The sequence below is a fragment of the Electrophorus electricus genome, chromosome 13 (assembly GCF_013358815.1).
Source record: "Electrophorus electricus isolate fEleEle1 chromosome 13, fEleEle1.pri, whole genome shotgun sequence".
In the NCBI taxonomy this organism is placed as follows: Eukaryota; Metazoa; Chordata; class Actinopteri; order Gymnotiformes; family Gymnotidae; genus Electrophorus; species Electrophorus electricus.
In genome coordinates this window covers 18144733-18172340 of record NC_049547.1, presented here as the reverse complement: position 1 = coordinate 18172340, position 27608 = coordinate 18144733, and the positions used below count along the sequence as shown (strand labels likewise).

The 27608-nt window shown below is 40.9% G+C and overlaps 1 protein-coding gene across 5 annotated transcripts in view; it reads left to right on the top strand.

Moving 5' to 3' along the window:
* The window catches only part of kif26ba (kinesin family member 26Ba), a 74161-nt gene extending 48079 nt beyond the window's left edge, over positions 1 to 26082 (top strand). The window contains exons 5-16 of one of the 5 annotated variants that reach the window (XM_035532538.1): positions 1167 to 1350; positions 9756 to 9968; positions 10375 to 10468; positions 13404 to 13666; positions 15161 to 15344; positions 17746 to 17905; positions 19703 to 19874; positions 19996 to 22653; positions 22705 to 23533; positions 25012 to 25214; positions 25313 to 25463; positions 25766 to 26082. In XM_035532538.1, the coding sequence (XP_035388431.1) occupies positions 1167 to 1350; positions 9756 to 9968; positions 10375 to 10468; positions 13404 to 13666; positions 15161 to 15344; positions 17746 to 17905; positions 19703 to 19874; positions 19996 to 22653; positions 22705 to 23533; positions 25012 to 25214; positions 25313 to 25463; positions 25766 to 25914 (5260 nt within the window). In that variant the 3' untranslated portion in view covers positions 25915 to 26082. Of the gene's footprint in view, positions 1 to 1166; positions 1351 to 9755; positions 9969 to 10374; positions 10469 to 13403; positions 13667 to 15160; positions 15345 to 17745; positions 17906 to 19702; positions 19875 to 19995; positions 23534 to 24211; positions 24372 to 25011; positions 25215 to 25312; positions 25464 to 25765 lie in introns of those variants that run through there. The other 4 variants (XM_035532539.1, XM_026999852.2, XM_026999851.2 and 1 more) reach the window with 4 other exon arrangements.
* Positions 26083 to 27608: the final 1526 nt, after the last annotated feature.

Sequence of the window (27608 nt, the reverse complement as noted above, 5' to 3'; positions counted from 1 at the left end):
ATAAAAATAATTATACTAGATATTATATTATACTATATTATATAATTATATTATATTATATAATTATACTAAATATTATACAATTTTAACTACAAAGGTTTTTGGATATTCATTTGTTTCCGAGGTTTTTACAAGTTTTTACACTGGATACCTGGCTTAGGTGTGCTGGATACCTACCGCAGGTGTGCTGGACACCTGCGGCAGGTATGCTGCTTGCCTACCACATATGTGCTGGATAGCTGCCACAGGTGTGCTGGACGCCTACCACAGGTGTGCCAGACACCTACCACAGATGTGCTGGATGCCTACCACAAGTGTGCTGGATAGCTGCCACAGGTGTGCTGGATGCCTACCACAAGTGTGCTGGATAGCTGCCACAGATGTGCAGGGTGCTGGGAAAGAGTAAAAGTATGGTCCCCGAGGACTGAATTAGGATACATTCATTTAACTGAATTGGTTTATTGTTTGAGGGGAGTATGCTGTGTTTTGTAATTTAATTGTATTTCTTTTCTGTTCATGGGTTTTCATTCATCTATTAGTGTATGACTCTGATAAGTGAATCAGAAAGCCAGTGAGCCCAGGTGATGGGGAGCACTTTGATGGATAGGAGAACACATAATGAACAATGGTCAGCCTAAATTAACAAATTAAGGAACAATGGTCAACCTGATTTAGGGTTTTTTTAAGATTTTTTTTTTCTGTTTGTACTGGTGCAGTATTAGAGCATTAAAACAATTGTTGCTGTGGCCCCGGTTTCACATACATGTGTATGTGAACTGATTGGCTCTGCTGGGTGTATACTACCACTTCAGTTATCCATGTGAAAACACAGTTAGCACATTGCACACAAGCCTGCAGGAAGTGGAACTCTGGGTTCAGTTATCTGGGCAGTTGCAGCCAGACAAATACAAACTGATCTTAAAGTGAATGGTCCCAGAACTGAAGTGCTTGTCCATGCTCTCTGAGACAGTACGAGTGCACCTCATGGCCGTGTGCTGAATGTTTCCACGCTCTGAGACAGTACGAGTGCACCTCATGGCTGTGTGCTGAATGTGTCCATGCTCTGAGACAGTATGAGTGCACCTCATGGACGTGTGCCGAATGTTTTCATGCTCTGAGACAATAGGAGTGCATCTTATGGCTGTGTGCTGAATGTGTCTCCTCAGAGCTGCCCAGAAGCTCAACCTGTCCTCCAAGAAGAAGAAGCAGAGGTCGGCACCACCTGTGGTATGTGACCCGCCCCTCTTCCCAACCAACTTCAGCGGAATCCTACAGGTGTCCCCACCCCCAGCCCCACCCTGCCTGCTCCGTGCGGTCAGCAAGGTCAGAGATAACCCTGGCCTGGGAAAGGTGAGCATCCATAGCCTCATTACCAGATTCCAAAACAAACCTAAGATCTCCATTCACCATTTGGCTGCAACATGCATGTGTGATGTCAATAAATATTCCATTAATCTGCAGTCTAGTGTGTGACATAGGAAAGCACGTCTTAATTTCACTCTCCAGTGAGTGTGCTGAAGTACCACAGTTTTATTTCAGATGGCTCAAGGCATTCAGTCGTAGTTAATGACCACATAAAGCTGTATAGCCACACTACACAATCATACTAAGACATGCTTAACAAAGAATGAAAGCTAGTGGGCACAAGTTAACACAAACACATTAACATAATGTTCACGCCTCCATTCCAGCTTTCATTTACTGCAGGCAGTTTTGTGAAATTTCCCCTTAAAGGATCCTTCACTAAGTTAAAAGCCCCCAGCTGTGCCTAGGTGCTAAAGCCATGTTTAGAGTGATGAGTGATTAGAGAGGCCCCGGGGTCTCTCACTGGCATTCAGACTAACAATGGCCACAGCGTGAGAATGATGATGCAGCTGTTTCAGGCATGGGGAGGAATTCTGTAGTGGTAATGGCTGTACATAAGACCTCATGCTCTCTCAATTCCTCTTTGTATTCTACACATTCACTAATGTTTGCCATGCTGCTGCACAGAGGGACACACATACTTCATCCATCACATTTCACATTACAGTATGGAGCCTTATAAGCCTGATGGGTGGTTGGCGCAGTGCGTGTGGAGGGGTGAGGTTGGGAGAGCTCGCTGATTCACGAGGGTTGTATTGATCAAGCGTGTAACGACTGTTTAGTTTCCTTCGGCCATCTTGCAGAGCACTCTGAGGTGAGCTCACCAGGTAAACATAAATGGACTAGTATGAGAGAATGAAACCAGCATTAAAAGAGTCGGTGTTATCCCAGCAGGGACCTGCACAGATACATGTGGCAGGGTGAAAATGGAGGGCTGGAGATAACTGGCTTTTTTTCTTTCTTTTTTTTTATCATAATATTTTTTAAATGCGCTAGCATTACAGAACAGCAAAACCCACCGATACCACCACATCATTTCCAAATGTTCGTTTCCAAAAGTTGTAATGGCATGAATGGTGTGTAAATGTGGGCAAAATACAACAGAAAAAAAGTTCACAGGAAAAATTCTGACGGTGTTCAGATGAGATACATGAGCAGCCTGTGAGCACAAATGGGACGGATGCTTCGTCTGACACAACACCATATGCTACGTACGCGTAAACGCTGCAGGCCTCATGGTGGTGCAGGTGCAAACCAAAGCAGCGACAAGGTAGATACCTTTGATCAGCTCAACATGACAGTGAGTTGGGAAGGAGCGTTCGGCTTTCCTGCAGACAGGGCACAGCTCATGCCACATGTGTCTGCAGGTGACCTTATTCAAACATAGAGTTCACTAAAAGCAGCCATCTGGAACAGAGTTAAATTGGTGTCATTATCAATCCTAATGCAATTTTCAGTCTTCACCAGCCAGTGTAATGAAGGCTCATCAGATCCCATGAAGGCTTTACTCTCTCTGTCCTCTGCATTTTCATGGCAGCATCTGTGTCCTTGTTTGGGGCCTTGTGCGCTTCAGTGCTCTCTCACACATTATGGCCGCGTGGGAGATTGGCTTTCTCACCTTCACTGAACATTGTGTGTGTGTGTGTGTGTGTGTGTGTGTGTGTGTGTGTGTGTGTGTGTGTGTGTGTGTGTGTGTGTGTCGATGAAGGGGACTGTGTGTGTGTTGATGGAGAGTGCATGTGTGCTGATCACTGATCCTGATCATCACTGTATTTCACCAAAGACCTGCATAGATTTGATTTGATTTAAATAGTTTTGCATTAAGAAATTTTCAGCTTCTAATGTTGATTCTATTATTATTAAATTTCCCCACTTTGTATTTCATTACTTTGATATGATATGATATAGATATTGCGATGTGGTAGTGAGCTCATTTGAATAACAAAGCCTTCTGAGTAAAATTAAATAGGCCAATATTGCAATGTCATATTGCAAAGTCCTAATTGTTGATCACTGGTTCTAAAGATTCATTAATGTTTTGTGCATTCTAATAATTTATTTTGTGCATTCTAATAATTTTTCATGGAACGTGAAGTCTGACAAAATGACATGCATCTACCTTTAAATCCCGATTAAGGCTTTTTTGTTTTGATGTTACACCTTTGACTTCTTGTATGTCTCCTAATGTGGAGCAGCATCCAGTATAGCCAGGTTGAGATGCACTACTGTGTAGTTGTACAGTTATGTAGATGCACTGCTATGAAGGTGTACTACTATTATGATGTACACTGTTATGTAGATTTACTGCTATTAGTTTTACTGTTGTGTAGATGCACTGCTATGTACAACAGCTATTGTCACAAAACAGTTTTACACATGTCCAAGCCCCCACTGAGGAAGTTAAGGTGCAGCTAATCTTCCTGTAATCACAAAATCACCAAACAAAACATCAGTGTTATTGCTAGGCTGACATGCTTGCCTGGAGACATTTTGTTTAATTGAACTTGGGGCTTGGTTTCATCTGGGCTGCAGCTACTCTGGGTGCATGTCTGACTATTTATAATCATTGCTCTATTTCATTTTAAAGACCCACTTATTACACATGTGATATTTTTCCACAAGGTACAAATGGAAGCATGTTTGTAATGTTAGAAGTCAATAGGAGTAGGTTACTAGTCAAAGTCAAGTCAAATTTATTTATATAGCACTCTTACACAGATGTTGTCACAAAGCAGTTTTGGAAATGTCTGAGTCCAAGTCCCCAGTGAACAAGTCAAGCGTGACAGTGGCAAGGAAAAACTCCCTAGAGCATGAGGAAGAAACCTTGAGAGGAACCAAGACTCAAGGGGGGGGCCCATCCTTCGCTGGCTGACAACGGACACTGCAATATCACTGTAGTGTTGAGTAGATGCACTGCTGAGTAGCTGCATGGAGGGCAGTGGTATCTCAGTAGTTAAGGTACTTGATTTGTAATTGGAAGGTTGCTGGTTCAAGCCCCACCACACCCAAGTTGCCACTGTTGGGCCCCTGAGGAAGGCCCTTAACCCTCAATTGTTCAGGTGGTACTCAGTCATAATTGTAAGTGGCTTTGGATAAAAGCATCAGATAAATGCCATAAATGTAAATGCTTTGTAGTTGAAGTGGTGTAGGTGTTATGCAATGTTCAAAAGGCTTTATTGTCATTTCAGTACATATAAGTACACAACAAAACAATGTTCCTCCAGGACCATGGTGCAAAACAAGTACAACAGAGAACACACTACACAAGTGCAAACAGTGCAATAATACCATACAATAAATACAAGACAGGACCAATGAACATTGTTTTGACCAGTACAGTACAGTACTGGAAATTTGTAAAGCAGGTTTGTGCACAGGAGTCAGTGACATGCTATACTGATCATAGCAGTCACCAGAAACAGTTCAGAATACAGTACTGATTTAGTACAAGTATTCTAGCTGTAAGCAGGAAAAATGTGCAAAAGGAGTGCATATTATATGTGTGTGAAGTTTGACTTCAACAATTTGTCCAATACAAAACAATGTGTGTGTGTGTGTGTGTATGGATATGTATGTACGTGTGTATGTGTGTGATTGTGTATACGTGTGTGTGTGTGTCTGTGTGTGTGTGTGAATGTGTATAGAAGTGTTCATTTGTTTGGAATCAGAATTAGCCAGAGTTCTGCAGTCTGTCGGCTTCTGGGCAGGGCAGAAACTGTTGCGCAGACTAGAAGTGAGGCACCGAATGCTGCGGTACCTTTTTCCAGATGACAAAGGGGTGAACAGTTTGTGTGAGGGGTGTGTGGGATCTTCCACAATGCTGGGGGCTTTGCGGATACAACGTATGGTGTAGATGTCTGTGATAGAGGGAGGAGAGACCTGATCTTCTCAGATGTTCTCACTATTCTCTGAAGGGTCTTGCGATCAAACCATTTCCCAAACCAGGTAGTGATGCAGCTGCTCAGGATGTAGATGCACTGTAGCTGGAGAATGCAGTGGCCTCCTGTTCTGTCCGAAATGGAAATGGTGGCATTTATGGCTGAAAAAGGCCACCCCTGTCTGGGAACTGACCTACTACATTGGCCTTTGGAAAACAACTCAGCCACACTCACATATAATGACACCTTATTCACAATATCGGACATTTAGAATTTTGTAGATTTGGAATAGAATATTTCTGAAATTAGCTGCATTCTTTAATTCTAACTGATATATATATATATATATATATATATATATATATATATATATATATATATATATATATATATATATATATATACACACTATACAAACTATATATGTACATATGTATTTTACTCTCTAAAGATTTTCTAGACATTTTTACTAGATATTGAGACTCCTGATCTCCTGATCTGAATTGACATTCGGATGTTTGGTTTTCTATAATGGCAGGAGTTTGACAGGTGCATAAGTTGCCTAGACATTCAGTGTCCAATCAATTTTTAGTAGCTTCCTCTGAAAAATTGATGAGGAGTAGAAGAGTTCAGTGCTCCTTTTGACCTATTCAATCTATATGAACAGGATGAGTAGAGGACTCCATCCCGCTCATTCAGGTGTGAGACAGGACACAGTAGGCAGTAGATGGGGGCACAGGAGGTATGTCAGTAATCTTCAGCCTGCTAAGAGCGTAGCTCAGTGTTTGTGATACATTTACAAACAGGGCACATCCCATTAGTGTTATTGCACCTGGGACACATCCGCAAAAGGTTTATCGATTTTGTTGTTGAACTAAACCAAAGGGATTATGCTCTACCAATAATGAAATATGAATCACCCACTCCCCTTTCAGATGTGAATGCAGATCTAAGAGGGATTTTTATTTGATATTTATATCCTTTATCTACATTTCAAGCATCAAGATTTAAATCAATTTGATCATGTGACATTTCATTGTGACATTTTAGACTTTTCTCTTTTGTAAATATAAAGAAACAGGATGTCATATGTACGGAGAAGAGCAGCACGCAGAGCCCTTCACAGTGTCTGAATCTGTGTCACGGTATATCATAGCCCCATCTAAATACCAAGGCAGGGGGAACATCTAGATTGATCAGAGTCCATAGGTGGCTCCCTAAAGGCTGCTGTAGGATCTCAGCTAATGAAGGCTGTAGGTGAAGTGGGTGGAGGTGGGGGGAGTGTCTCCACCTGGGCAGTGGAGTTGGGGGGAGAGTCCTCTGAGTTCTGCACTGAATGAAGAATCACTCTAATGAATCACACATCTGCTAGTACTGCTCTGTCCCATCAAGAGCTTTGGGAAGAGGGAGCAGACTTTTCTCCATGTCATCGTACTCTGGGGATAATGAGCCTCTGCTGCTGTGGTAACCGTGGGAACAGGTATATGTTGCTTGGTGACAAAAATAGAATGGCACTTCCATTGGGATGGAATGATTTTGTGTAGACAAGCAAGTCACGGTAATGGACTTAAAATGAAAGTCAAACATACTGAGAAAAACATTACTTTTTTACTTACTGTTTTTAAAGTAGTGCTTAAAAAGAAAAGGCAAAGCACTATGATTAGCTTTCTAATATTGAGATGGAAGAGGAGCAAAATTGGATTCTTTTTAAATGCTTATTGGGTACAAATCCTTTAATCTTTTGGTGTTATACATGTTTGCGCAGTCATTTTAGTATGAAAGCACATGTGACCTTCAGTGTGGACACAGCCTTTAATGACTATATCTGTAGCTGTCTCTCATAACAGAGATAATTTGTTTGCTTTAAGATGTCAAAATATATTGTCAGTGTGAAAATGAAGCAAAAAGGAAATTGCTTGGAGCTTTGTATCCACAGACATTAAGATTGCTTGATGAATTATTCATGCAAATAATTCATCAGGTTGTCATTTTGACAATTCATCAGGTTGTCACTTTGACTCCAAGCCTATGTCCAGTGCCCTGTTAGTTGTGCAGTGACATTTGAATCAAATGTTTAACGCAAGTTAATATCACTTTCATTACTGCCAATAGCTAATTTAAACATTTCTGAGTTGTTTTACATCAAAAGTCAAGAAGGCTATTTGTATAAGATGGCCAAAAGGCCTTTAATGGCTAATTCTGCAGTGTGCTCTAAAAGTCTCCTGTTGCCAGTAAATAAAATGCATGATGAAAATGGATTTTAATAGAGTACTAATATTACCATTGGTACTGGCAGTTTTTAGATGAGTGCATCCATTCAAGCTAAAATATTATATCAGGATTATTCAGTCTGATAAAATATCATCTTCACAGCATATAATTGCTTTGTTACTGATCACAAAATGGGAAAGCAGGCATAATTGATTATTATTATTGATTACTGATTAAGAATGCAGGCTTGAGACATGTCAGATTTATAACAGTCATTTGAATGTGAGCTTTACCCACCAGCTTTATCAGGATTTATCAGGTAGAAAAGGCCTCAAACAATGTCTAAATATCTGTACACACATAAACATAAAATATTTAGATTACATAAATCTGTATTAAATTTAAATGTTTTTGATCCATTTTTGAGTCAAGATTTAAAGTTAAAATTATTTTTGCCATATTTTCTAGCCTGGTCTAATAAACCTGAATACATTTAATTTTGAAAGGAAAAATTCAACATTAATGTCATGGTACTAATTCAACATTAATGTCATGGTACAACAGCTACTGTGTGTTACCCGTGGGCTCATCACGGTCTATATGATTGTATGTTCCTACAGCAATAAGAAGCCAGTGTGAGGGTCTGTCTGCCCTTCCCTCTGTCCTGCAGTTAAGGAAGCTGCAGGTGACATATCCTGCTTGGATTAATCATGCATGACTGATCTCTCCTCCTCTCTCTCTCTCTCTCTCTCTCTCTCTCTCTCTCACACACACACACACACACACACACACATCAGGAGTATGTAAGAGTGTGGATATGTAAGAGTGAGAGTTACATTTCACAGAGAAACAGAGAATAGAGAATTCTGCTGTAAAAACCTTGCAGAAACCTACTAATGTTGGTGGTCTGTGGTTGTGGTCTGTGATTGGTCAGCTGTGATTGTGGTGTCTGGATGCTCTGCTACGGCTGTGGTCTCTACAGATTAGGCTTTTGTTGTCTCTGACTGGCAGGTGAGCTGCTGACTCTACTGATTCTGAAGAGTCTAACACTTCCTGAAGACCTAACCCTTTAAAAAACAGGTCATCATTATAGATCTGGCAGTTAACTCCCAGCAGAATCTGGTCCACAAATGGCATGCTTTTAGCAAGGTTTCTTTGCTATTGCTTGGATTATACACCATTGTTGGCGAAATTGTGGTATTGTTGGTGAAGTGATAGTTTCTAACAGTGGTAGTGGTCTCTGATAGGTGAACTGTGATAGTGGTCTCTGATTTGTAGGGTGTGAATGTGGTTTCTGATTGGTAGGCTGTGATTGTGGCTTCTGATTGGTGGTGTGCTAAGAGCCTTTGTAGCAGCACTGTTCAGCTCATCAGTCATTACTCATCAGATTGTTCTTGTTCAATAATTAATTCTGTGCAAAGAGATAGCTTAGTTGAGCCCTATGAGAGCATATCAAGTATATATAAGCCTTGTTTTGGACAGAGGTCCTTCATCAGATATCTCATATCTTGTAATTCAATGCTCAGTGTTTAATACATTAATTTGTTAGATACATAAGAAAATAGATTTATTATTCCACTTGTTTTTTTTTCTGTATACATGCCATTCAGTCTTCTGTAATCCTGAGATTCAGTAAATGTTTTGCTGTAATCCCACTGCTGTGTTTGCCAGTACTGGAATGCTCATCTGCAGTCTGCTCATATTGTGCTTGGCAGAAACCCCTCAAACATTCCTGTTTCCTGCTCACCCATCACACAGTCTCTATGCTGGGTGAGGTGAATAGATAAATAATATGGCAATCTTGGCAAAGAAGGTCACCACATTATTTATTTATCTTATCTTATCTAGAAAGTCTGCTATGGTTCTTTTCTGAAAGAAACAAAGTGATGTCAGAACAAAGGAGATGAAAAGATTTGGCAGCCTTTGATCCAAGACAAAGTGAATCATAGAAAAATCTTGTGTACTCTCAGGGCAAAATCTTATTTTTTCCCACAGTAGGGGTGGGAGTAGTGCATCAGGGCTCTGTGCTGGGAACCAGTAGGATGGTCATACATTTCTGCAGGCTTCCAGTGTGTTGTCCTTTTTTAAACACTGCCACCATATAGCAGAGAAGTTCACTTGACCTAAGCCCAACTCCAGTAGTATTACCAAACCCCTACCTAACCCCATGTTCAAACCTGGGGCCTAGTTAAAATCAGCCATATATAAATGAATAGAAAACAAAATACCCTGGCTTTAAAAGTAAAAGAGATTAATGTGAATTTTAATGGTAGTTTTTCTTTTTTCTCTGTTTATGTGCAGGTTAAAGTGATGTTGCGTGTGTGTCCTGTGCCCCCTGCTGATTCTGTGGAGTCTAGCTCTTTCTTGAAGGTGGACCCTCGTAAAAAACAGGTCACCATCATGGACCCAGAGGTCAACTCCCAGCAGAACCCAGCCCAGAAGCGGGGCACCTCCAGCCAGGTTCTTCCTAAGATGTTCGCCTTCGACGCTGTCTTCTCTCATGATGCCTCACAAGTAAGCCCTTCAATTTTCTTTCAATTAAGATCTTTCCATGCCTCCTGACTGAACTTCAGATTTTTATATTTGTCATATAGACTATATTACACACTCTTGCATTCAGTACTCCTGTTCTGTTTAGCCCAGAATTTCATGCTCACTGCAGAATAAAAGACTTCTGAGAGTTCTTAGAGAGCTTAAAGAGAGTTCTGAAAAATATACATATTTGAGCATATGATCATCTTTGTGCTATATTCCATAATGCTATTCTATAATCCTTTAGGGAATTATATCATATTTTATTACATTTTTTATTGTTTAATAATAATGTTTATTATTGACACAGTTTTGAAACATTTGTGCTTTTTTTACATTGTCTAATAATAATAATAATAATAATAAATTTGTTGTGACTGTTCCCCAGGCTGAGATTTGTGCAGGCACTGTAGCAGAGGTGATCCAGTCTGTGGTCAACGGAGCTGATGGCTGTGTGTTCTGCTTTGGTCACTCCAAACTGGGTGAGAGATGTCACTGTGTTCTCCTAGTGCAAAAATGGAGCCCATAATGTTCACTAGAGAAAGCCCTCATGCATATCTGCTACATAACTAACTAAATGGACAACAGACTTATGGGCTGTAGTCTGTAGCTACTTAACAGACAGGGTGTGAGCTCCTGCTAATAAACAGCATAGCTCAGTTTAACAGTTTGTAGTTAGGTTAAACAGCATCCAGGCTGCAATCTATATCTCAATTTAACAGTTTATAGATCAGTTTAACATTCTAGTTCTGTCTAACTGTACCTCTGTTTAACAGTGTATGAGCTGCAGTCTCTAGCTGTGTTTAACAGCGTATGGCCTGCAGGAAGATTAATGTCTTTTCAAAGCTTCGCTAATATAACAGACCCTGTCACAAAGCTCCAGTGTTCCCTATTTCTAATCCTGCGCAAGTGCCCCTTTCATGCAGCCATTTTTCATGTCTTTGTAATGAAACCCAGGCCCTTAATCCATACACTGTAATGTTTCCATCTCTGTGTCACTTTGACATCCTTTATGTTAAATTAGATCCTGAACAGCCCTGTCCTGACACTTCGCATGCCAGCACTTTAAACTGGTAAAATTTGCCTTGTACCTATGGCAAATCACAGAGAATTGTCTCTGTTGTTGTTTCTGGAGTACATAAGTGAAATGATTAAGCACCTGTTTCCACTGGAGATTGCAGGAAACTGAGTTGCTGACTGGGTGTTGATGTCTTTGGTCAGAAAGACATAGTTGGCTCCCAGCAGCTTGCCTGAAGCAGCGCTTTAGGAAGAGCTAAGAAAAGATTCAGAGTCTGCACCACTAGTGGCATGGGTGTAATTACCTTTTGTATTTTCTAAAAAGAAAATAGCACCTTAAATCATAAAATCAAGAAATTATGTGAAGTATATATGAAGCCACAGGCAAAGCGCTGTGAACTGCAATGGAATAATAATGTGTCCAGGTTAATTGGCCCCTTGTTATCACTCATGTTTAATGCTGGAATAAACCAAATGTGCTCCAGTGTATTGTGAAGGAGATCAAGTAGCTTCAATAAACATGATGTTTTTTTTAATCACATATCCTGTTTTGCCCTGGGAACAAATGTGAGACCAAGTATGAATTAACATGAGTGCCTTTTGACCTGCCAGCTTCCCTAGTGCCATCTGTCTTACTTCCTGAGAGGATATGTGGCTAAGACCCTTACTATTAAAGTAGCTTACAGTTTCATGATGGCAGGAATGAAAAGACTATTCTCAAGTCTCCATATATTACATGACATTACACAATCAGTCCAAGAGCTATCTGTATGCTGTACTGTTGAGTGGTCAAATAAATCAGAAACAATAAAGCTGAGGGACAGTTTGATGGCTGTAATAGATGTCTGTAAAACCTTACGAGAAATGCTGGAGTGATTGGATCTTAAAGGCTTTCCTCCAGGCTTTTTCCATCCAGCTGATTTCATTACAGGCTTTTGGTTTGGGCCCCATTTAAGAGAGCATCAATCCAGCTTCCTCCCAGAAAGTCAAAGCCAAACAGCATTAAATAATGGAAAAGATTCTTTCAGGAAAATGTGAATATCACTTTATAGCTGGAAGATAACACCAGGTCAGTAATGGTTTTGCAGTGGGAATGAATATGGGGGACTGTACAGTCCATTAATGGGACATTTTAGTAGAGTTTAGGAAGAAGCACAGTAGACACAGTTGTAACATACAAACCTCAAATTAGTCAATAGACTGAATAGTAGCACTTCTAAAACTGCAATACTTTGGTTAATCCCTACTGCCAAATATACTTTCACAATCTTTATTGGCCAAATGAAATCTATAGAGCACTAAAACTCAACGTAAAAACTGATTTAATCCAACCAAGTGCTTATGAAGTTTCATCATGCAGATTTAGTTTAAGTATAAATAATAAATAAAACATAAGGAACTCAGTGAAGATGAAAAATCAACAGCACTCATCTGAATGCATATCTCAGGCAAATCAGATTAATCAACACTACTCATCTGAATGCTTCTCTCAGGCAAGTCAGATTAATCAACACTCATCTGAATATATTCCTCAAGCAAGTCAGATTACCAACAATCCAATAAAAACACACACAGATATCAGGCAATGAATAAAGTAACATTAAATTCACTCTCTCTCTCACACACACACACACACATTCATAGGAAGATAAATGTAGCGTAAATATGTGGTGTGGCATATGGCTTTGTTTAGTGCCACTTTTGATCTGTTGCTGGTGTGCACAGCAGGAGGAGGAGAATTCAGATCAGATCTGAATCCAGAACCCCTCCCTCCCTGCTGGCAGCGGCCTGTTTCTGCTGTGCAGCTTTAGGATGCCCAGCACTCGAGCATGGGCTATGCGTTTACTCCTCCATGGTAACATATGGCAAATGTCAGTGCTCTGACAGAGGGGGCTGTGTTTGTTTATTTGTTATTTGTTTGGAAAGTAGTGCTTCGGAATTCTGAAGAATATTAATTAGGCAGGGGAATTTAGTCAATATTTCTGAAGGAGATTATGCAAAACTATAATTTTCATGCTGTAATGCAATGGATCATCCTCGACTGTCTTTAGCAAGTGTAAGACAGTGGTTTATGACAGTCTTTAGTAAGTGTAAGACTACATTTATAAAAGGCTAAATTTCTAAAAGGCTACATTTATAAATAAAACTTCAAAAGAATGGTTTCAGGTCATTTTTAAACCATGCTTTTAGTACCCTGTGTTAATCAGTAACATAAATTAAAACACACTGTTTCTGAAAGCACTACAACACATACAGCGACTATAGTTATTAAATAGAGAATATAGAGAATATGATTCAGTGAATGTCATGGTCCAACGCAGCCTTCCTGGTTCAGGCTGCTAATCCGGCGTGTTCTGTTCCTACCTGTTCAAGTCACCCGTGCTGCGTATCTCTGTACAGGAAAGTCCTACACTATGATTGGAAAAGACGACTCCATGCAGAACCTGGGCATCATCCCCTGTGCCATCTCCTGGCTCTTCAAAATCATTAATGAACGGAAGGAGAAGACAGGAGCACGCTTCTCCGTCCGCGTGTCTGCCGTGGAGGTATGGGGCAAAGATGAGAATCTGAAAGACCTGCTATCTGAAGTTGCTACAGGCAGTCTGCAGGACGGCCAGTCCCCTGGGGTCTACCTTTGTGAAGACCCCATCTGTGGAATGCAGGTGAGACAGCTCTTCTGACTCCTTCCGCTGCTGTTGACTGTATTAGCACTTGCATAGAGATTTCAAATAATTGAGGCCTGTGTTTTAATTGCAGTCATTGTTAAAATCTTACCCACTGTGCTTACAACACATTCTCTGCAGTGTGCAGGGAATAGTCTAAATGATCCATGCTATTAAAACTAAATTTAGAAATAAACACTCTACACAGAAACTTTTCAGAGCATATTTGTCACATTTATGTCACATATTTTGCTGTGAAAACATGGACAGTGTTGCCATTGTGGTAGACTTATGAGTCCAAGTGTTTTGGAAAATTAAAATAAAAGGGAAAGAGATCAGACAGCAGATGAACTCCTTTTTTAACAGTGATTTGCTGGCTTGACTGTGAGGTCATCGATAAGATGAAAGTAATAAATGTAGCATATTTGTCATACTGTTTGCCTGTAAGGAAAAATTCTTCATGCTAATTTAGGGATTATCATAAGTTAATTTGGCAAATAAATAAAAACAAATAAAATCAACATTAAATAATGCTGTCACTATTAACAAATGCCTTTACATGTTGAAGGGACTCTAATCAGGTTTTGAAATAATGATACCTCGCAGGCAAGCCGTTCCATGTTACTGGTCTCTCTCTTGGAGAAGGCACACTTAATCAGCACAAACAGGATGCATGTGTTAGACCTGAGGACATGTCTTAAAATTCCTTGACTCTGCATCAACATATGGTGTCCTTGCAATGTTTATTTTATGCTTTCAGACTGCACAACTTACAAATTTTGGTACAACCAGTGAAAATGCTGCTGTACTGGCTGCTGTATTATGCTTATCTGTAACACTTTTCCATTCTGCAGTGGGTAGCCGTTATGTGTTCGAGTATAGGCTGTATCATTATACGGCGTGTTACTCACATCATGTATCACTCTCTCCATACTGTATCTCCATACTGACCTGACATCACGTATCACTCACTCCATACTGTATCTCCATACTGACCTGACATCACGTATCACTCTCTCCATACTGTATCTCCATACTGACCTGACATCACGTATCACTCTCTCCATACTGTATCTCCATACTGACCTGACATCACGTATCACTCTCTCCATACTGTATCTCCACACTGACCTGACATCACGTATCACTCTCTCCATACTGTATCTCCATACTGACCTGACATCACGTATCACTCTCTCCATACTGTATCTCCATACTGACCTGACATCACGTATCACTCTCTCCATACTGTATCTCAATACTGACCTGACATCATGTATCACTCTCTCCATACTGTATCTCCACACTGACCTGACATCACGTATCACTCTCTCCATACTGTATCTCCACACTGACCTGACATCACGTATCACTCTCTCCATACTGTATCTCCACACTGACCTGACATCACGTATCACTCTCTCCATACTGTATCTCCACACTGACCTGACATCACGTATCACTCTCTCCATACTGTCCCTCCTGGACCTGCAGCTGCAGAACCAAAGCGAGCTGCGAGCACCCACAGCAGAGAAGGCCGCCCTCTTCCTGGATGCAGCCATTGCCTCAAGAACCAGCAGCCGGCCTGACTACAGCGAAGGGGAGCATCGCACGTCCCACATGCTGTTCACGCTCCACATCTACCAGTACCGCATGGAGAAGACAGGCAAAGGCGGCAGTGAGTACAGCTGCGGCCCACCACTCAGCACCGGAGCAGCTCTCTAAGAGGGGCTTCTAGACATGTGTATCACTTAGCTGCATAATGTAATCCAGAAACAGAATTTAGCTTTCATTCATATATTCACAAGTAAGTAACTTGACACATTCTCTTTTACAATACTGACTTGATTTATATTCAACAATTTAGTTTTAGGATTGTTTTTGTGAATAATTTGTTACAGTTCTGTTATGGTCTAATCTGAATAAGATGCTGGAAGCCTTAGGTTTGAACCAATTATGGACTCTGGTCAGCATCATTAATTGGAGCTTTTAATGGTGCAATAATTACAATCCTTGCTCATTAAAGGCAGCCATAACAACAGCTCTGCTCTCGTTGTGCTCTCCACACCCACTCACACAACCTGAGCATCAAACTATCACTCCTCATTATGCTCTAAAGTGTTGCTTCATTGCTGTAGGAGTAGTGTTTGATGATCTCAGCCTGAATGTGATAATACAAGGTGCTATTGCTAACATGAGGTGGGTGCTTTTATGTGAAGAGCTATCATACTAGCTAGCTAGCTATTTCCAGAGAACATGGATAGTTTCCATTATCACATGAAAGTTTCTGTTTGGCAAAGCAAAATCAGATTTCTCAGTCTCACTCTAGTAGTTCAGTCTTGACACACATTCAAACAAGCCAAATGGAGGTTGGTGTGAGTCTGGAAAACACAACATCTGAAAGTCTGAATGTGTAAGATTCGGAATTTGTGCAATTTTATCTGAACATTGCGATTCATTTATCTGGATACTGTGGCATGTACAATCACTTTGTCATCTTTAAGAAACAGAAGTCATGATGATTTTCTATGTTCATTTTTCAATTTACTGCCCCTACATTCATTCTGTACCCCTTATTTACTAAACTCTACAATTAAGAGGTCTAGTTAGCTAACCTAGTTGTATTTATTAGCTTGCACATGTAGTTAGTGGAGGTCATGTGGTTAATTTACAAAGCTACCCTCATGAATGACAATGCAAGCAAAATGTAATGACCTTTTTTCAACAATAGAGAGTATGGATCCCTTCAGATGATCAATTTTTTGCCTTCTCTCTCATCCAACCTTCCCTAATTTCTGATCTTATAGTAAAATCTAGTTCCTCTACCTGCCAATATGATCCTGCCCCCACGTCCTCTTCTTAAGAAGTGATCTCATGCTATTTCTTCTCCCATCTGTCTCCTTAGTAATGCATCCCTTACTTCAGGTTATGTTCCTTCAACTCTCAACACCTCAGCAATCACCCCCATTCCTAAAAAATCCTGGACTAAATCCAACACTCCCTGTTAATTACTGGCCCATTTCCAATCCTCCCTTTCTAGCCAAGGTATTAGAAAAGTTGTACCCTCTCAACTGCAGTCTTTCTTAAATACTCAAGCTTTATTTGAACTTTTCAAGGCCAATCTTTCTTAAATACTTCCACTCTATTCGAACCTTTCCTGTCCAGTCTTTCTTAACTTCTCCTGCTCTATACGAACCTTAAATACTCAGGCTCTATTTGAAGCTTTCCAGTCTGACTTCCATCCTGTGCATAGCACTATATCACCACCTCCTGCTATACTCTCTTGTATCCAAGATCTCAAACAGTGTGTGAACATAAATATCCTAAAATTAAATCCTGAAAAAAACAGAAGTTATACCTATTGGTTCTAAATCTAAAATCTCAAAATTCTCTGATCTTAAATTCAATGTGGACGGTGTCTTGGTCAAATCCTCAGTTATGAACCTTGGTGTAGGTCTTGACTACATGCTCTCTTTTGAATCCCACCTCAAGTCACTGGTTAAAAATGCATTTTTCATCTCTGCAATATCACTAGACTTAGGCCCATACTCTCCAAACAAGACACTGAGACTCATCACCTTCCGTCTTGATTACTGCAAATCTCTTTTCATTGGCATCCCAAACAAAACCAGCCGCTCACTTCGATATGTTCAAAATTCAGCCACGAGAATTGTCTTACATTTTAGAAAACCAGCCCACATCACCCCAAGTCTATATCAGTTACACTGGCTCCCTGTGCCTCAACACATTCAGTTTAAACTCCTTTTTTGTTTTTTGTTTTTTTTAGGTGTAACTGCCCCATATAAATTTTATACATGTAAACTCTTACCAAATTAAGGCCTGAGTGTTTTTTCTCTTTTGAAAAAAATAAATAAATAATTATATATATATATATATATATATATATATGGGTTGTTGTTTTTTTCAGAACCACACACTACTATGTCTACCGTAGCATTTAGTCAACTTGTAATTAGATCATTTCATTATTATTTTTGTTGTTGTTGTTGCTGTTGATGATGACGCCGCCAGAAACAGGAACTCTTGACGCTGTGTATGTGTGCACGTGTGTGTGTCAGTGTCTGGAGGCAGGAGCCGTCTACACCTCATTGACCTGGGTAGCTGTGTGAAGGTTCTGAGTAAGACTCGAGACAGTGGCGTGGGACTCTGTCTCTCCCTCTCTGCCCTTGGCAATGTCATCCTTGCCCTGGTCAATGGCAGCAAACACATCCCTTACAAGTAAGGTATTTTAAAACCATGTGAATGTACTCTTTTAAAGCACGTATAAGTCACACAGAACCTGTGCATAACCTAATACCCAGTGATTTACAGGTTGAATTCAAGATGTCTAAGGTGTCTATATCATTATTTATGGTAGTGATAGGAGTTAGGTCACTACTGGTGTGTGGCAATATAGCACCCTGAGCATGTTGATGTAGAATGTACCAGTCATCCTTATTTGGATTTGCCATTTGGCACCTTTGTTTTTACCAGTTATTGGGGACAAAGCCATAATGAGGCTGGAAAACATAAAACCTTTATCTCTCAGAAGAGAGCTGACAGTATACACCTGCCTAGCAGAGCTACAGAGACAGATGCTGTTTCCTATTCATGCTTTTTTACACTGTCTACTTTGCAAAACCATTACACAGGTGTTGTTACCTTAATTCCCATGGCTGTTAATCTGGGTTAATCTGATTACTTTCAGAGGCTACAATGAACAGTTCAGCAATTTAGTTCTGTCAATAATGTCTAGTTCCTGTTTTCTTCTTCTAGGGCACACATGGCTTTTATGCCTTGGTACTCTAATTTAGTCATTGTGACTTTACATCACAAAGCAGCCTTTCCTACATAGCCTTTCCTACATAGAGAGGAGATGAGATTAAAGTGTTATTTATAAGTACTGTGACTTTTGCTGGGGAAAAACTTAAATTAATACAAAAGTAACATAAATTCATTAAAATTCAAAAGTCCCTGATCTAAATTTAATTAGATAGTAAATACTTAGAAAATCTTACTGAATCTAAAGTTCATATTAAACCATGCATATAATGAGATTATTTGAACATTGTGATTTAAAGTTAAATCTGAATATTTCATCATATTTGGAAGTAATTATCTTCCACAGGAAGAAATACACAAATAATCTAATGTACCTGCTGAGTTATATCAACATTTGTTCTCAGTAATGTGATTGTGCTACTAAAGCAATACAGCAGCTCACCAGATAACACAAGGAATAGATATTATATTGTCAGTAGTTCAATTTAATATTAATGTCTCTCCTATAAGGAGCTTTCATTATTTTGAAATACATTGTAACACTATGACTATCATAGGGAGTGGATTGCAGATATATGTTCTTACAGAATTTTCACACATTTTTAAATTACATCTTATAAAGGTATGCTGGCACTGAATATGATATAATTATGTAGCCATGTAAGTATACTTTATTCCCTCACCACCACTCATATGTGTTTCAGTTCACAGGTATTTACTATGGCATGCTCATATGTCCTGTCCTGAATTTTCAGGACAGGACATATGAGCATATCACACTGCCTTAGATGTGTCTTCTAAAAGGGTTACCATGTAACGGTATAAAAAACAGTCTTTTTCTCTTTCTTTCTGTCTCTCCCCTCTCTGGTAACAAAATAGAGTCTGCTTGAAAGCTGTTAATTTTATAAAACAGGACTGCATCTTATGAGGTAGCTGAATGAGCCCTCTTTGTGGTGCAAAGCTTTTAGAAATGCTGCCTACTATGAGATGCATTAGGTCAGGCAATTATTTTATTAACAGAAATGAAGAAAGAAAACAGCATTATAGGAAAAAGTAATATGAAACTTTCTTTTTCCTGAAGTATGTTTCTGAAGTGCTGTAGAATTTAAGATGGGTCTTAGATACCAGATTAACCACCATGAAATACATGATTCTGAATTCATTTGAAATATCTGTAGTATTCATTTATGGATTCCAACTGATCTAAATTTTTTGGTGAGGATTCTAACCAAATTGAGCCACTGTTGTTCGCAGGGACAGTAAGTTAACCATGCTGCTACGGGAGTCCTTAGGAAACATGAACTGCCGCACCACCATGATTGCCCACATATCCTCCTCACCAAGCAACTTCTCCGAGACACTTTCTACTCTTCAGATTGCTTCTCGGGTGCTTAGGATGAAGAAGAAGAAGGCTAAAGTAAGCGTGGTATGACCCAGATCTTAACTCTATTCCCCTTGTTCTCCCTTCAGGTATTACTATATGGTATACAACATTATGCACCTTGTCATGTGCATATATCCAAATTGATGTGTCTTGTCTTTTGCAGCAGTACACATCTAGTTCCTCAGGTGGTGAGAGCTCATGTGAGGAGGGGAGAATGAGACGCCCAACCCAGCTTAGAAGCATCCACTCCAGGAACGTGGTTGACCCTGAAATGCCATTGCTGCACCTTTCCAGTGACCCTGATGACTATTCCAGCAGTGAGCAGTCCTGTGACACTGTAATCTATGTAGGTCCAAATGGTTCCGCACTTTCGGACAAGGAACTGACAGACAATGAAGGTCCTCCAGAGTTTGTGCCCATTATACCATCTTTGCAGAAGAACAGAGGAGACCAAGGCAAGGCTTTACAGCCATCTCACCAGCTGAAGGTGGTCACTGCACTGACCCAGCCATCACAAACTGTCCAGTCCGTACAGCCTCTACAGGGCAATCATTCACAGATGCTACCACCTGTGCCTGAAGAGGGTGCTGAGTGTGGAAAACAGGAGAAGGACTGTCTAAAATGCAACACATTTGCAGAGCTGCAAGAGAGGCTCGAATGCATTGATGGTAGTGAAGAGGTAAACAAGTTTCCTTTTGAAGAAATACCTGCTTGCAGAGTTACTAAAGTTGACTCTCTTTCAGCTCGAAGCCAAGACATTAAAGGGAGTTCTCCCATGAGAATTTCTAATGACCAGCAACTGGAGGAGATTCGAGGGGTTGTAGAAGAGGCAGAGATTGCACAGTCCATTATAGAAAGCCTCACACAGTCTTCAGTGAACAGTTGTGTACTCTCTACCAGCCGAAGTGTAACTGGTGGCAGTGGCATTGGACAGCTCACCTCCCTTCAGAGGACAAAGAGTTCCAGTCTGCATGGTAGCAGAGAGTCTGTCAGTGGAGGAAGCAGCAGCGAGAGTAAACCTCGTCCCATGGGCTCTCCAAGACTGGGAATCGCCAGTCTGACCAAAACAGCCGAATACAAGCCTCCTTCCTCTCCATCCCAGCGCTGCAAAGTATATACTCAGAAAGGTGTAATGCCTGGGACGCCACCTCAGTCCTCGCAAAACCTGCATAAAGATTCAGGAAAATCATCCACTGAATCTTTGCTGCAGTCTGAATCAAGGACATCTCCTGTTGGCATGAGCCCTCAGGTCCTGATGCGTTCTTGTTCCTCCAACAGTTTGACGTCAGCGGAGACTCTGAGTGATGATGTCCCTCAGCTACCTTTGGACAACAACAAGAGCACTACAGTTACATTGCAGCAACCTTTGGAACCACATGGCGAGGATGAGTTGGTGTTCACTTTGGTGGAGGAGCTTACTATTAGTGGGGTCATGGAAAGTGGTAGGCCCACCAGTATCATTAGCTTTAACAGTGACTGCTCAGTGCAGGCTTTGGCATCTGGTTCACGGCCTGTCAGTATCATCAGCAGTATTAGTGAGGACCTGGAGTGCTACACCAGTGCTGCCTCAACTACCACTGCCACCATCTCAGAAGCTAACATTGCTAAATTCCTGCCAGCCAGCAGGGTTGAAGGAGAAGTACTAACCAGTCGACGGTCCTCCATCAGTTCCTGGCTTAGTGAGATGAGCATGGGCAGTGATGGAGAGCAGTCATGCCAGAGCTTTGTTGCACAGCAGTGCTTTGGGCAGAGTGAGGCACTAGCTGATGCTCAACTTCTCGAAATTAAAGAGGAAGGAGAAAATGAATTTACAGAACAAAAGACCCAAGGTGAAGCTGTTATCTCTAATTTAGATGAAATGAATGACAAAAATACCCCGACCAAAGACAAAATATGCAAGATGTCTCCCACTCTGGGCAAAATGTTTGTTTCCATTTCTAATGTTCAAACATTATGTGGCACAAGTGGCTTCAAGACTAATATTACAGCTCAGCCTTGTGTTTCTGTAAAGCCAAGTGATGCATTATCTGTATCTTCACCAACCAAAAGCCTTTCACTCAAAGATCCCAAATCCCCTCCAGTGTCCATCTCAAGTGAGATCAGCTTTGATGACCCCTGGATGAAAAGGGAGGGTTGTGAGGACGCCAAAACTAAGGAATTTGTCTGTGAGATAAAGCCAGAGAAGAGAACATCAGATTCTGTGAAGAACAAGAGTTTGATTGACAGACATAGCTCAAGCAGTGGTGAAGCAGCATGTTCCCCTGATTCCTTCAAAAGAGTAGTAGATGGTTGTGAAATGGCTCTAAATACCGCAGAAGGGATCACTCCTGGTTATTCAGGAGACATCCTTAGGACTGGTAGTCTTCCTAGGGCATGGCATCGTCTCAACAAGCAGGATGACCTGGATGACTCTTCCTATCGCTATACAAGTGGAGAATATAAAAGTCTTGGGGTTACTACTTCCACTCCCTGCAGCCCAAGAGCCACACTGGAAAGGAGAGGTTCATCTGGACGGCAGGGTTTCTTGACCCGTCAGAAAGGAATCCCACCCCTGCCACCTGTCAGAAAGTCAAGTCTTGACCAGAGAAACAGAGCCAGTCCACAGCATAATCCAGCAGGTAACCAGCATTTCTCTTTCCTGGACAGCACCCCTGAGGACCTAGGTAGTAATGGCAAACAGAAAGGATCAAATGTGGAGAGCAGTAGGCTCTTCAGTGCCAAACTTGAGCAACTGGCAAACAGGACCAACTCTCTGGGAAGATCCCATGGGACCCACTATGACTGCCATTCCTTGGAAAGGGCTGAGAGCTTAAGCTCTGTGGTCTCTAAAGCAGGCTTGGTGAGAGACCGGGCTGAGAGCTTAAGCTCTGTGGTCTCTAAAGCAGGCTTGGTGAGAGACCGGGCTGAGAGCTTAAGCTCTGTGGTCTCTAAAGCAGGCTTGGTGAGAGACAGCACTCTGCCCCGAGCTGGCAGGAGCCTCACCCGCAGCTGCATCTCTTCCCCCATCAATGGACCAAATGGCAACAACAATGTTACACAGTCACCCAGAGTGAGCCAATCAAAACTCTCAGCAGTTGGCAAACTCCTGATGGCCAGCCCTAAGGCCCGAAGCCTTTCAGCATCCAGTACTAAGACACTAAGCTTTTCTACTAAGTCCCTTCCACAGTCAGTAAACAGGAGCTCCAGTCTGCCACCAAATGGAAAGAACCAAAATCAAAATTCCTGGTCAACTCAGTCCTTGAGCCGCAGCAGGGGATCAGGGCTAGCCTCAAAGCTGCCTCTCAGGGCGGTAAACGGACGAATCTCTGAGCTGCTTCAGGGTAGTGGCAGCATTCGTGCTGGCCATGGCCACAGTGGATCTGATACAGAGGATAAAGGAGAAACTCTCCAAGCAGAGGAAAGACCAGTTCTCAACACACTCCCCTCCCCCTACAGCAAGATCACTGCCCCTCGACGGCCTCACCGCTGCAGTAGCGGCCATGCCAGTGACAACAGCAGTGTGCTGAGTGGGGAACTTCCCCCAGCAATGGGGAAGACTGCTCTGTTCTACCACAGTGGGTGCAGCAGTGGCTACGAGAGCATGATACGTGACAGTGAGGCTACTGGAAGCACATCCTCAGCTCAGGACTCTATGAGTGAAAACAGCAGTTCTGTCAGTGGACGAAGGAGTCTGAAAAATTCAAAAAAGAGAATCAATACTGGTAAGCTGGTTCAAACAAAACGTTTATTACGTTTCCTCACTCGAAGTTTAAATATAAAGCATATGTTTTATGCTGAATAAAATGTTTTATGAGTGAGAGTTTTTAATTATGTCTTTTTAGTATGATATGCAGTTACTGCACCATTTCGTATTTTTATGTGTCACCCTAGCAAAAATCAGTGTGGTGACCATCTTCATCTCACTTTCACCTAAATATTAGTGTTAGAACAAATCAATCTTAAACGGAATCCACTACCTTCTCCAAGTTCCCGCCCCAAACTCTTGCCTGAATGCTCTGCTATGATAATAGTCAATTGTCAAAGATGGTTGTAGGTGGTAATTAGTACTGCCCCTACTTCTCTACACTATTTCATGCATTTTGCTTCATTTGCCATGGGACTGGCCTCTTCCACTGTGAATTGAAATCCTATCACAGTGCCTACTGGAACAACAGTGACATTGACTTTCCCCTCATGCGTCTTATGGCACTGGTCTTATGGCACTGAAGTGCAAAGAAAAGCACCATTCTAATCATGTTTTGACCGTTCGTGCAGTCAGGGCCGCTGGCCAAGAAGGTAGAGCCTGTGGCTGGCTGAATAGAGGGAAGGGATTATCACAGTAAGTATAGACATTAACCACGGTTAAAAGTGGATTAACTCATAAAGTCCTTTCCCTTTAGCTTCTATAGGCTATAAGAGGGCAGAAGTACAGCATTGTTCAAATGATCAACCAGGTGGAGAATCAAAAGGGACAGAAGGTTTGACCTTTATTCACCTTTTTCAGACAAAGGGACCAGCAGAAACCCATTAATATAAACCCTGTGCCTGTGTTTCCAATCAGATGGCTGATAGTGCTGCTGCTGGAACTGTCCATTTGTATGCAAATGGGAGTGTGCTTTTGCAAGCCCTCCTATGCAGGTCTTTTTACTGTACTTGGACCAGATAAGCTTCTGACCTGCATTAGCACTCTGTGCCACCACTGAGCCATACTCTGTCTAAGCCCTCACACAAGCGCCTAGCACTCCGAACACCATTGCAAAGTTTCCCATTTTATCTTAAAGATAGTTAGAGACTGCATACTATTAAATACTGCACAGACCTGAAAATACTCCATTTGGCCTGAAAAAAGAGGAAAATTGATATATATATATATATATATATATATATATATATATATATATATATATATATATATATAGGGTTCTTTAATAATGCCAACTAGTCTAATAATAAGCTATACTCTATGCATTTCCATCAAACTGATCCTTGTAAATGAGTTGTTCAACCCTAATTGGACCTCTAATTTTAGTTTTGTTTGATTACCTTCATTTATGTTTTAAGAAATAATTTATTATAATTGCCAGAATAACACTACTAAAACATTACACAGTGGGCTTTAAATACAAGTAGTACTGCATTGTAGTAAGAGCTGCATGGTAGTTAACGCGGGTCATGAATCTTGCCGTTATTTCACCCTTAGGGACCCAGAGACGGCGTTTAATCCCTAACCTGACCCTGGACACCTCCTCCCCAGTGAGGAAGCCAGTTATTAGCCCTGGGGTCCGTTGGGTAGACGGGCCCCTCCGTCCCACTCAGAGGGTCTTGACAGAACCCTTTGAGATCAAAGTTTATGAAATAGATGATGTTGAACGCCTCCAGAGGAGGCGGACTACTGGAAATACGGTAATGAAGTTTAAATGGGTTAAATTATGTAAGATTCACAAAAATTCTTCTAGCTGTTCTTAAAATAGAGATCTGATTTATTGTTGCTCTGGCCTCAGGAAGTGGTATACTTTAGTGCGAAGCTGAAAATCCTGGAACATCGGCAGCAGAGAATTTCAGAGGTACGGGCCAAGTACGAGTGGCTGAAGAAAGAGCTGGAGCAAACCAAACAGCGTCTAATGCTAGAACCAGAGAAATGGACCACTGAATGTGAGTGACACAGGCATGGGGCTGAAACTGCATGTTTCTTAACTTTATAGATAGAGCATCATCTATGACTGATTGCTGGTGGCAGTGTTTCTGAGCTTGAACGAAACCTTGAAAATAGGAACTACTGAAATAGAAAATATGAATTCAGTTGAATAATCTAAAGACTGAGTTTGGAGTTTCAAAAAGTATATTATTATTTTGGGAAGAACAATTTCCGCATTACCTTTAAACTATGTAATGGTGATAGTAATTTAATGTATATTCCTCAAGAGTAATAAGTAAGATATCCTGTCTTTTGACAGTTGACCTTCAGCAGACGTTTGAGGTAGACTCTCTGGAGTATCTTGAGGCCCTGGAGTTTGTCACAGAACGACTGGAGAACCGGGTCAACTTCTGCAAAGCCCATCTGATGATGATCACATGCTTTGACATCACTTGCCGGCGACGGTAAACCTACAGGAAACATCGTTTATTGCAGGACTAATGAGGACAATGGGACGTCGAAAGAAGCTTTAGACCGTGTGAGGGTGTGTATGACAGAGATTATGACAGAAGGCGGCAGAAATTAGTGGGAAATTAAAAAGAGACTTCTTATTTTTTTAAAGTGGGTTTTTCGAAACGGTGGGGGCGGGGGGGGGGGGGTGGCTATAGTGAAGTTAGACTAAAAGAAAAAGCAACAATCTCCCACAAGACTAGACAGCACTTTTATCACAAAATTTTAGGCAGTTGTAAATAATTGCTTGCTTGCTTTAAACAAGGCCTGACAGAGTGAGTCATTGCCATAAGTGGTGGAAAAGAGTGAAAAAAAACTAAAGGTCAACAAGTGCCTTGTAAACAATTCAGTATCTTAACCCTTTTACATATTTGTGTACAGCTGGTGCTAGCATAAACACATGTAGATTTAAAGAAAAATAACTAAGAGAAAAGCATTCAAAAACAGCTTGTTCTATTCAGTGTTTTATCTCTTTGAATACTGTCTAAGTTATTTGTACTTGTATTGTTATACACTAGGTAAACGCAACTTTGTTATGTGTGTTTTGTATTACTATTTTTCATTTCAGAGACCGAGAGACCACACAGAATGAATCACATTCAAGGTGCTATCCCAGCAACTTGTCAGAAGAAAATGCCTCTTGAACTGGCTAATTTATTTGCATGCCTCCTGTGGCTGTGCTTGTGTTTTTAGCAGTGGGTCACCTGGCCAGGCAGTGTGTGAGCTTGGTCTTATCCTAATGGTGTGTGTGTGTGTGTGTGTGTGTGTGTATGTTGGGGGGGGGGGGTTAGGGTTACTAAGAACATACATGGATCAAAAATCAAACCAGCCACACAGACCCACTAAGCTATGGACTTCTCATACATTTTGCTGCCTATGCATTTTAGAGTATGGATTTCAAATGTGGAACTAGATAGGAAACAGCATCTTCTTTTAGATTTGAGAAGCCATGATATAATTCTTCGTTGTCCTACATCCCAGTATAAATCAGATCATAATTCTGCCCGACACCTTTCATTCTGTGTGGTCTCAGTGTCATGGTGCATAAACTTTGGTAAAGAAAAATTTGTTTATATATGGTGCTTGAGGTGGTTTCAGCTCTAAATGTTTATATATAAATACATATAGCCTGTTTCTGATACTAAAGACTTCACCCATTTCGACCATCACTTTCATAGGCTTTGCAGGATGAAGGGGACCTGCAACGTCATGCTTTGACCCTTGACCTTCTGCTATTGTAATGAAGGATATTATTTAATTTTTATCTCAGGAGGCCTGTATCACAAAGTTGCTTATAGTATATAATTTATTTACACATAATGCTCCACAAAATACTATGCATTTAAAATGTACAGTAGTTAAATCCACATCATATATAAACACACACACACATTATATATAAAAATATATAAAATTTACTTTTGTTCTTTTGTTTTATACATGAGTTTGTTTTTTAATTTGCAAATGCAAATTTGCAAATGTTGCCAAATCGTGGGATGGTTGACTGCTATGGTCTGCTGATGCTCCTGTTTGCTCAAACATGTTTGTCCATGTTTCATCATAACTTCTTGCATCTTCAGGCATTCGTGGATGACTCAGATAAAATGTGACACGTTGTTTGTGTGGTTTGCTGTACACGGTGGAAAGAATAT